Source organism: Engraulis encrasicolus, chromosome 4 (genome assembly GCF_034702125.1).
Source record: "Engraulis encrasicolus isolate BLACKSEA-1 chromosome 4, IST_EnEncr_1.0, whole genome shotgun sequence".
Classification (NCBI taxonomy): Eukaryota; Metazoa; Chordata; class Actinopteri; order Clupeiformes; family Engraulidae; genus Engraulis; species Engraulis encrasicolus.
The window spans coordinates 41555596-41567507 of NC_085860.1; the positions used below are offsets into that span (position 1 = coordinate 41555596).

Sequence of the window (11912 nt, forward strand, 5' to 3'; positions counted from 1 at the left end):
CTCTCTCTCTCTCTCTCTCTCTCTCTCTCTCTCTCTCTCTCTCTCTCTCTCTCGTTTAAATGCCTCACTCATCCACCCAATTACTCACACCATCCTCACTCCTCTCTCACTCCACTTAACACTCTCTGTGCCCCTCCCTCAGTGTCTGCCGTCTCCCCCGTCCCCCACCCTCCTGCGCGAGGCCTTCCCCTTCAGCCACATGCCCCCCCTCACCTACCCTGCTCGCCCCCCCCAGGTGCCGCCCATGTCTCTGGACCTGCAGGCCTTGGACGCGCCCCTGCTGCTGCCGCAGTCGTCCCCCACGCGGCCCCGCTCCCCTGACGTGGTGTCCTCCGCCTCCACCGCCATGTCCCAGGACATCCCCGAGATCGCCTCGGAGACCCTGCAGAGAGGCAGCCTGGCCGCCAGCGTAGCCGCCGTTGCTGCCGCCAACGCAGCAGCAGCAGCAGCCGCTGCCAACGACCCCCTGCAGGCCTCGGCATCGCCTTCCTCCGCCCCGCCCCTGTCCCTGCCCGGTCTCCACGGCGACGGCAGCATGGCCTCGGCTGCCTCCGCGCTGCACCTGCTGTCGCCTCGCAACCGAGGAGGAATAGGGGGCGGGGGCGGGGGAGGAGGGCCGGAGGTGCTGGGGCTAGGGCTGCCGCCGCTGGACCTGGGCCCAGGAATGGGGACCTCGGAGGGGGAGCAGCGCCTCAGCAGCACCCCCTCCCTGCTGGAGAACGCCCTGGCTGTCGGGGCAGGGGAGGGCAGCCACGCAGCCCACTCGGCCGGCGCCGCCTGCTCGGATAACGGCATCAGCCACGCCTGGCCCGCCGCCCCGGACATCACCCGCGAGACGCGCAACAGTCTCCGAGACAATGGCATGGGAGAGTGGTCAGTAACACACGGCTTTATGTCTTCTTAGTAACCTGCTGTTGGTGTGTCTGTGGGTGTGTTTATCTGTATCTGATGACAAGAATGTTGAGTGACTTGATGTGTGTTTACCATTTGTAAAGGATATGTGTGTTTTGAAGACTGCTGGTATTCCGTTGTCCTAACTCCCGTCCTCCACCTGTGCTTGTGGCCTGGCGCTTCGCTGACGGTCCACCTCCATGGAGAACACAATGTAGTGTCTCCGCTGTCAGCCTAGCCACTAGGGATGTTAACCGGTAACCGTTTAACCGATAGTCGACCGGATCAACGTTAACCGGTTAAAATTTCCTGCCACCGGTTAACCGGTTGTAATAATAATAATAATAATTATAATAATAATCTCCTCCCAAAAAGCCCCAAAAAACGATAATTTTAAGGTTTTAGTACGATAATTCAGCATTTTCCATCTGGAAACAGTGGCTGGACATGGCAGGTCCTGTCTGCGCAGCAAAAAAAAGGCTTATGTGAAAGAAAAAAAAAAAAAAAAAAAATCAGTACTGTGCATATCAGGCACGCGAATGTTGTATAATTTAAGATTACCGGTTAACCATCGGTTAATGAGTCTCAGTAGCCGGTTAAGAGTTTTTTCTTTTGGGGGACTTTTGCCCAGTCAACATCCTGATTGCAAATGAGAATGTCCTTAAAATCTGTATTTTCCAAGATATTGAATTGAACAGCTGTTGTCAATGACGTTTTGCGATGTCATCACAAGGCCACAAGAGAAGACGGTAGTTAGGATAATGGAAAGAACCCTGTGTTTCAGTAACGCAGCTTTGAAGACTGCAAGTGGATAACTTGCACTGTGTGTGGTTTTTCATATTATATCTGCAGTGTTAAATACCCAAGACATGTCCTCTAGTAGTGTATCCAATATTGCTGAGTAGCTGGAAATGGTGTCTGCGGTTGTGTGATGGGCTGTTTTGCTTGTTTGTATCTGATGTATCTGATGCTGAGGCAGCCATCCGCCATGACGATGACTCACTAGGACAGCCATTATATTACATTACAATACACTTAACAGAAGTCTTTATCTAAAGTCACCTACAGTTATTTAGACAGACGCAGTGATTACAGTCTCTGGAGCAATGTGAGGTTATAGGCCTTGCTGAATGGCTCAAGATCATCTATATCGTTCAAATGTTCAACCTTTGCAAGACCAACTCCCTGGTCATCAGGCAACTGGTAAGGGTTTCCACGGTAAAGTCATGGAAATTGAAAATGTTATTTCCCAGGCTTGGAAGTGTCATGACATTTTCTAAATTCATGACAATTTTTGAGAAGTTGTGGAATTTTACTGTTGTTGTAACTGTAACTCCATCTCTTTATTAAGTCCTCATTAGTTGATCATGATTATTTCCAAATCAATGCTCCCACGTTACAATAAATGCATGGACAATATTTTGAATGTTCTGAAACTGTCACACCATAGGGTGGTAGCCCTAAGATATGCAACAGTCATGGACCTGTTGTACCTTAGGTCATGAATAGGTCATGGAGAAGTTTTGACATTTTGTCAGTGAAAAGTAGTGGGAATCCTGACCGCTGCTGTGTGTCTGTAGTAGGGCTGGGTATCGCAGCCATGTTCCTGTATCGATTCTATTTCGATTCTTAGGGCTTTGAATCGATTAATCACGATTCAATTCGATTTGATTCGATTCAATCCATTCCCTTCTTGGTGCCAGGATTTCCCCAAAAAGATGCTGTTGCCTATTTTTATATAAAAATGTCAAAGGGCTGTGGCTTGACAGTGTTAACAGATTGCTAATTTGTAATAAGTAGGCCTAGGCATAGGCCTACCTACTGGGTATTTGCCATAGACCTAAATTAAACAAAAAGAACAAAAAGAAAAAGAACCAAAAAAATCGATTTTGTGCCCTGTGAATCGATTATGTGAATTTTAAATGGTATCGATCGATTAAATCGATTATTTTACCCAGCCCTGGTCTGTAGTGTTCTGTTGTGTGGTGCAGTGGGGTTGACATGTGTCTCCTGATGCGTGGAGAGGGCTACTAACAGGTGTCCTGTATTCCCCCAGCTCAAGAGAGGACCTGAAGGATAGGCACATCTCCTCTCCATACCACAGACGCACTTACCACCTCACACAGAATGACAGCCAGGATGCCAGCGCAGAGCAGAGGTACACACACACACGCATATACCGGTATATTCACACGCACTCACGTGAGCGCTCATCTAAGAAAATCTTGCACAATTGGCCCAAAACACAATAGTCTTAATCTGGTGATCAGCTTGCTCTCACTTCATGTGTGTGTGCATGGTGTTATGATCACCCCGTGATGATGTCACAGGTTGCCTCCTAGCCCTCTTGCCCGTGTGTGTGTGGCTGCAAGTACAAGATTCATTTCTCTATCCTTACATCTTTATAGTGCAGTCAGTGTGCACTCTGTGATGCCTTGTAGAATCCTCCAAGCCAATAAACGAAGAACAGCACTTTTACATCGTGTCAGGCTGCATACCTTCATCTTTCTGCGGAATGACGTGAAGATCCATGGCCAGATCTTTAGTGTGTGTGTGTGTGTGTGTTCGTTCATTCGTTCTGCAGTGATCATGATGATGAGGTGGCCAGTCTGGCGTCGTCATCTGGTAACGGGGCGTCTCGCCCCAGCCACAGCCACCGGCTGCCTGCTAAGGACTGGAAGACATCGCCCCGCGGATCCCCAAAACTCAAACGCAAGAGCAAGAAGGACGAGGGGTGAGTGAAGTGGCGTTACAGGGATTTCACACTCACTCACACACCCATGCACACGCACACAGACTGGCAGGCCACCAATGAACATCCAGTAGACACTGTGTGCTCCTGATTGACTGTGTGATGAGTGATCTCCTTACTAAAGTGAAAAAAAGATATCTCCCAATTATGTTGTAATAGACTAATGTGAATATGAGCTCTCCTGACTGTGCTTCTTGTGTCTGTTCTCCAGAGAGTCGTCACAGATGCGGCAGGTTGACCACCACCAGGTAAGCTGTGCCCCCTCTTAGTTACAGTTAATAGACCTGAGCACAAGAAAGAGCCTTTAGGTGGGATAACGCCACCATAAACTCGTGCCTGGGGCTGGCATATGCCTTGCTTAGGTCTGTTTATCACATCCTAACATTGCAAAAAGGCCAGATCTTATCTAGCCTGATTATCATCGACTTTCAAATCTATGCGAGACTTGGTCTGACCAAGAGCATAACAATTTCCCATTTCCCAACATTTCCCAAGCCCCCAAAACATTGACCCGCCTCCCTTGTTTGCTGCTGGTTGTTTGCATCCCGACAAAGTAGGAGGAGTTCCTGATTTTTCCGGAGCTCAGAAAACATATTTGTTTTACTCCTGGCCTGACAAGAAGCAACGCTGAAGGCTAGATCTTACCAGCATTCCTGGTGAAAAGGATTCACATCTAGTAAGATGCCTTGGCCTCATAAGATTAATTTTGGTGTCTGCTACATAAACGTGATTTAAAAACTCTTCACAACATTCTTTCATCCGTAAGCCATTGTTATAAAAAGTTGCGTTTGATACATGTTCAGAGTGCAGCAGTCAAAGCCATCACTGCCAATATACTTTGTCTACATGATGTCACTTCTTCCCAGAATGCATAGTGACAGATGGCATTTTACATGCCCTGCGACTGGCATTCATTTTTTTGTGTTTAAATAAGACCGAAAGAAATCCTGTTACACTAAGCCATCAACGATACAACAATTCCAATATCAGTGTTCCAAGGCCACCATGTCTCACTACCTGGGAATCCTTTTAACACACCCTCGGCACGGCACAGCAGTGAACCCCAGGCAAGAGCTGCGGCTCTCAGCAGCGTTAAACACACCTCAGCATGCCAGAGGGCTGTGTGATCCCCTGACAGGAGGTCAGGGAGCAGGAAGGGTGGGCAGGAGGGAGGGCAGGAGGGAGGAGGGGAGAAAGGACAGCAGGCGGGCACCAAGAGTGCACATGGATGAACGTGGTGGCGGGTGGTAAGTGTGGGCAGGCAGGCGGATGTGGAGGGTGGGCATGGAGGGGAGGAGGGCACAGGAGAGGGCTCTCTAGCTGGCCTTGATGTGGCAGACTGCAGTGATGTGATGTGATGTGGGCCCGCACTAATCCCCTCTAATCCGGGCTCAGCCCAGCGAGCCACAGAGCCAGGAGCATGGGCTTAATGTCCCCTTTGTCACCAGCACACTGCACAGCACCCACACACCCTGCCCTCTCCACACACACACACACACACACATTTATAGGCAGGAGTACACACACACACACAAACAGAAGCCTGCCTATAGAAGTGCACACACAGATGCACGTACACATACAATACATGTATAACTGTATAGATATGCTTATAGCAGGCTTAACCTGAGCCCATAGGGACAAGATAATACCTATGTCCATAATACCGATACATGTTGGTCTTTGTGTGTGTTCATGTGTACTAGTCTTAGAAGCCAACCTGCTCCTATCTAATGTGTGATCACTTATCAAAATGAATGGCCAGCCCAGTACTAGCACTGCTGTTGGTGAACATGTCTGTGTTGCATTTATGTGTGAGTTTAACATTCCCTTTTATATAATGTATGCTATGCTTTTACGTCACCATGGGCTGTGTTTGTGTAATTTCCACTCGTCCTTAAATACCAGTATGGATGGTATGGCCCCTAGCCACCTTTGTACTTGGGTGTGCGATTATAATTGCGTGAGTGTGAAAGCCAAAGTGAAAGCCCACCTGGGAAACTCAAACTCCAATCGTCATCATGACACAGCACTCCATAGCACACAAGTGCACACTGCACACTATGACATTGCATTCATGCACACTGCACACTACGAAATTGCATTTATGCGTGTGTGTGTGTGTGCGCAGATGACTCCCGAGGTGTGTGAGGAGCTGCTGTTGCTGTTGCGTAGTCAGCAGCGTGAGATGGCCGAGCTGCGTCAGAGTCAGCTGGAGCTGATGACCAGGCTGACCGGACACATGGACGCCGTACAGGGATCCCTCATGGCACACCTGGAGCACACCATGAGGACACACACCGAGCAGGAACGTATCCTTTACGCAGTGTACACTTCACATGTGTAAACACACACACACACACACACACACACACACACACACACACACACACACACACACACACACACACTGATCAGGAGCGTATTCTTAATGTAGGATACAGTACGTACACACACACACACACCGAGCAGGAACATATCCTTCCTCTAGCATCTAGTTCACATGTGTAAACACACACACATACAGCTCAGGACATGCAACACACAAGCTCACACACACCACAAGCAGGAGCATACGTAAAGCACACACGCGCTCACACACAACAGGAGCAGGACCGTACCTCTCCCAGCAGGGGGAGCCGTCTCCCCTCTATAAGCCATACCCACACCACTCACTCAGTGCACACCACTCAACCCCACACACACACACAAGCACTTCATCACACACACACACACACACACCAAGTCACATTTCTGCAGTGCCAGAGTCAGACTGGCAGAGCAAGTTAAGTGTTATGACAGTGGCAGCTTCGTCTAGGACTAGCAGGGGTCCTTGTCCTGCCGCTCTCCACCGATGCTCTGTACAGACATGTATGTCTCCCACTGTGCGGAGCAGCCGTTTAATATGACACATCCCTGGGCCTAGCTGAGCGTTTTGATTAAAAAAGAGCCAGGTGTGGCGGATTACTGGTGAAACGGCGCCGCAGAATGAAAGATTTTGACTGGTAGGGGGTTTGCGCTTCGCCGATAGTTATGTCTGCTGACTCATATTTGATTACTCTGAGAGTCAGCAGGGGTTGCAGCATTGGCCCACTCTGTCAAAACTCTAAAGTAAGTAACTCGGGTCTATTTAATGATGCGCGTCATGGTGTGGGTGTATCAGTAATTTGGGCAGTACATCTGTTACTAAAGTCTGACACGTCGGCCGCTTGATGCAGCGGTCCCATGTGGCCCAGGTGAGATATTGGCACATTGGAAACAATCGATGCAGTGAGTCAGTTCAGACTCACGTCACGAAAACTTTGTGTGTGTGTTTGACACGGCACTCCAGTGTCCTGAGGTTTGTACAACCCTACAAAGCAGTAACTGCATTCTTGCTGAAAATGAGTTGCTAAGCAGAAAAATGATTGATCTGCCAAAAAATGTGGTAGTATATAGCAGCAAAACTGGCATGTGTCAATAACCTGCACTGGACTACAGGATCCTTTTAATGTCATTTCTCCCAGTTTGTAGCTCTGTGCAGTTACTGCCCTTCTGCTTTGTAGGGCTGTGCACCATAAATACACAGTATTAGGTGCTTAATAGAGAGGGTGACGTGGCATTGCTGCAGCTCTCTCACCACACACTCGGTCCTACGATGAGTTGCGCCCCAGGCAACGCCCTGCCTGTTTCACAGTAGCAATTGGTGATTTGGGGGTGGAGGTTTCACGGTGGGGCTGGGGTTTTCACCATGGTGTTGCTCCCTCCCGGTTGCCGCCGTGGGTAATTGCCCGATCGGCCTGCCCGAGGACCACCCCTGCCATTGGGTGGTCAGGACACCAAGGGAAATCCTACAGGCCTCATACATCATGATCTTATTATTAAGTTATTTCTCATCATCGCTGTCAGGAAGAAACCTTTTATTTTTTTTAGTTATTGATTTATAAATGACTATTTTCTGAATAAATAATCATTTCAACATTGAAGTTGGTTATTAAATAATTTATCATACATTATATACTCATGGAGACTGACCAGTAGTACTGATTTATAATTACTTCATTTTATAATGAATAAAGAACGAATATGAAAATTGTTTCAACAAAAAAAATAGTGGGGATAGGAGATTTCTGCTGGACTGCAACGTTAGGTAATATGCAGTAGTGCTGGTTCCCCCAGGGCTGCTGGTGCCAGAGGGGTGTCTAGAGGGGCTTCTCTTGTCTCTTTTCTTCTTCCTTCTCCCAATTCTTCGTTTGTGTCCTTTTCTTTCTCCTTCTTAACTTGGTGGGTAGGCAGGGCAATCTAGTGCTGTTTCTTGGGAAGTAGCATGAAGGTTGTGCGTCCAGAGCAGGCTAGAAACAGCAAGAAAGTGTGTTTGCGCACACGTGTGTGTGCGTGTGTTGTCCTTGACCGCACGTCCCCCCAGAGCGTCGTGTGGAGCGGCTGGTGACGGAGGGGCAGCATCGGCAGCTGCAGATGCAGGAGCAGCTCTCCCAGCAGCTGGCACAGAGCCTGGGCAACACCCTGGCCAACCGCATAGACAAGGTGCTCCGGGACGAGATGAAGAAGACCGTACCTCAGAGTGAGTACCTGGGATGGGCTGAAGGAGAGGAGAGAGGGGTGGGGGAGAGCGGACCTCAAGTACTGTTTTCAGGCTGACCAGAACGGTGCCTTTGCCCATTCGGCACTAAAGTGCGTACCTGCCAAGCACCCGCGTTCATAAGATCTGCGTCCGGTTCCCGATTAGGTGTGGGAATGGGCACCGGCACGGTTCTCAGTCGGCCTGAATGCCTCAAGAGTTGAGAACCAGGGGAGACAGGGGTGGGTAAGAGTGTATCTTAGAGTGAGTACCTGGGATGGGGTGGAGGAGAGGGGAGAGGGGTGGGGGAGAGCGTCCCACAGTGAGGTACTGCGGGGAGGGATGCAGCTGGGGTGGTGGAGTCGGGATGGTGGTGCAGTGTGGGTAAGCCAAGATGCTGTGGGATGATTAAAGCCTGATACATAGTCATGCTGTGCTGACTTGGGGTACAGCATGGACGTACTGTCAGCGGGATGTGTATTCCTCATAGTCGCCCTGCGTGCGCATGCAGGAAAGGGCGTGGTGTTTTTTTCCCCGCTGAGAATTTAATGACGTCAATTCACCTCCGTGACAACAGGGGGCGAACTAACTCATTCAGTTGAGCCCAGTCCCTAGAATGAATCACAAAGCTAACCAGCTGGCTATGTAAAACGTAATATTCCACTAGTAGCCTACTTCTAAAAGTTGGGGCATAATTAGATGGTACAACATCAGTTTCTTTTTGGTCAAGTATTACATGAGATTAAATGAAAGACAAACGCCATTTTAAAAGACAATAGACAGCATGAATGGCCATTCACACCTGGGGCCTAGTAGTAGCTAGCCAGCTAAATCAGTCATTACAAACTCAAAGCTAGTTGACTAGCCACCTGAAACGTAATTCTACCACTAACAAAGAGGCTTCTTGCTATTAATTTAAAAAGTTGTGGCGTAATTAGACATGAATGATAGCATACAAGATTCTCTCTTTATTCATGTTTTACAGTTCAGGTGGTTAAAATGCCAAACAAAAGCCGTTTTTAAATACAATACATCTAATGGCCATATTAACAGCTAGCTTAGCAACTGTCAGCCAAACCCATTCAAACTCTACAGGACATTAGCGAACCCTGTTTTAGAAGCTAGCTAGCCACACTACAAATCAACAAAGAGGCTTTTTGCTTTTAATTAAAAAAGTTGTGGCGTAATTAGACATGAATGATAGCATACAAGATTCTCTCTTTATTCATGTTTTACAGTTGAGGTGGTTAAATGAAACAAAACCCATTTTTAAATACAATAGATAGCCTATCTAATTAACAGCTAGCTTAGCAACTGTCAGCCAAACCCATTCAAACTCTACAGGACATTAGCGAACCCTGTTTATATGAGCTAGCTGCCACACTACAAAAGAACAAAGAGGCTTCTTTGCTACTACCACACTACAAACATATCATTTTCATGATGGCCTTTTATGGATATTTCTAATTGATTTTTTGGAAGTAGTACTACTGAAATAAAAAACAGTTTCTCTTCTCCCTGTCAAGTAAACTCCAGTGATTTCCTGCCAAGTCAACTGCATCGTGTTTTTCGTTTTCCTTCAAACCTCCGCGGTAGGGTAGAAGAATAGAACACAACTGACCTATCAGGGCTGAGTTCCCCCCGGACTGCCGTAAGCGCATTGACCAATCACCGTCTTCAAGCATAGCTCAGCTCACGGACATTTCAGCCTGGGAGAAACATGCGTGTACTGCAGCCAGGGGTCGTTTTGTCGCTGCACAGGGGGGCGCGGTGGCTGCTTCTCTGTGCAGAACCTCCGTGAACGCGCGACTCTGAATCCCCCTTAAGGCAGCACTCTATAGTGAGTTTCTGGGGGTGGAGAGGGGTTATAAGGGTGGATGGGGGTGGTGGAGTGGGAGTTGGGGGACAGGATGATTGTAATGATAATTTGTTTGAGGTGGCATAGACAAGGTGCCGCAGGACGAGATGAAGGCTGTGCCACAGAGGGAGCAACGTAGGAGGAGAGGCAGGCTGGGGTGATGGAGTTGGGATTATGTTCAGTTGAGGTGGTCAGAGATGAGATGATGAGGCTCTTACTTCATAGTGTGTACTCATGGAGGAGAGAGCACGCCTCAGAGTAGGGCTGGGCGATATGGAAAAAAAAACGATATCACGATATGGATTACTTTATATCACGATAACGATATATATCACGATATAGCACAATTACATACGTTTTCAGTTATTCTCTTTATTTGCTCTTTATTTTTTCATGTCGCAAAACAACTTTTCTTTAAAAGGGATCTTTTTATTCTTATTTTTACAGTTACATTAACTTGTAGTGTGTATTGTGACAACATGAAATGTAATTAAATGATATTCAATTGTATAAAATTAATAAGATTACTATCACGATATACAGTCCCAGGAAAAAGTTTGTACACCCTTTGAAATTTCTTACCTTTCTGTCAAAATTGGTCATAAAACATGGTCTGATCTTCCCAGAAATCACAAGAAGGAACAACCAGAGTCTGCTTTAACTAATTCAACCCAAACATTTACAAGTTTTCATGTTTTCATTGGCCATAAGATGTAAACAGTCACAGGACAACAAGGCATAAGTAAGTACACCCTTGCATTCAATAGGTTTTAACCCTAAGTTAGTCGCAATAACCTCAACCAGATGTTTCCTGTAGTTGCAGATAAGATTAACAAAACAATCTGGATGTATCTGGTCTCCCTCCTCTTTAGAAAACTGCCTCTCGTCAGCAAGGTTTGTGGGATGTCTGGAGTGCATAGCTTTCTTGACTTCATGCCATATAATCTCAATTGTTTTTTGTCAGGGCTTTGATTGGGCTATTCCAGAATGTGTATTTCATTATTATGAAGCCATTCTAAAGTCGATTTGCTTCTAAAGTATGGGTTGTTGTCACATTTCAGCACCCATCCTCTTGTGTGCTTCAACTGTGTGACAGACTACCTCCCTTTTTTTCTGTAAAATATCTCGATAAACTTCTGAGTTCATTGTTCCACTGAAAATAGCAAACTGAAAAGGGCCTGAGGCACCAAGGTAGCAGCATATAATGATGCTCCCGCTACCATACTCAAAGGTGGAGATGATGTTTTGGTGAAGGTGTGGTTCTCCAGTTCTCCTCCAAACATGACATTTTGTGTTCCCCTGAACAATTCAACTTTGGTTTCAACGCTGGTCTACAGAATATTTTGCAGTAATTCTATGAAGCATATAAATGCTTTTTCGCAAACCTCAAAGGTGTAACAATATTTTTTGGACAGAAACCCCATTCATTTTAGATTGGCCGAATGAATCCCATTTTTAGCTATTCTTGGTTACATCTCCTCTTCTGAGTATGGTGGCGGGAGCATCATTATATGTGGCTACCTTGCTGCCTCAGGCCCTTGACAGTTTGCTATTATCAGTGGAACAATGAACTCAAGTTTATTGTGATATTTTACAGAAAAAACGTGAGGAAGTCTGTCACACAGTTGAAGCACACAAGAGTATGGGTGCTGAAATGTGACAACAACCTATACTTTAGAAGCAAATCGACTTTAGAATGGCTTCATAATAATGAAATACACATTCTGGAATAGCCCAGTCAAAGCCCTGACAAAAGACAATTGAGATTATATGGCATGAAGTCAAGAAAGCTATGCACTCCAGACATCCCACAAACCTTGCTGACGAGAGGCAGTTCTCTAAAGAGGAGGGAG

At 46.9% G+C, this 11912-nt stretch overlaps 1 protein-coding gene across 7 annotated transcripts in view; it reads left to right on the plus strand.

Annotated features, from left to right (window-relative positions):
• edc4 (enhancer of mRNA decapping 4) overlaps positions 1–11912 on the plus strand; it is a 55682-nt gene that overhangs the window by 19842 nt on the left and 23928 nt on the right. For all 7 annotated transcript variants that reach the window (XM_063197443.1, XM_063197445.1, XM_063197444.1 and 4 more), the window contains exons 18-23: positions 236–873; positions 2948–3049; positions 3476–3625; positions 3855–3891; positions 5775–5955; positions 8049–8204. In XM_063197443.1, coding sequence (XP_063053513.1) covers positions 236–873; positions 2948–3049; positions 3476–3625; positions 3855–3891; positions 5775–5955; positions 8049–8204 — 1264 coding nt within the window. The remainder of the gene's footprint in view (positions 1–235; positions 874–2947; positions 3050–3475; positions 3626–3854; positions 3892–5774; positions 5956–8048; positions 8205–11912) is intronic.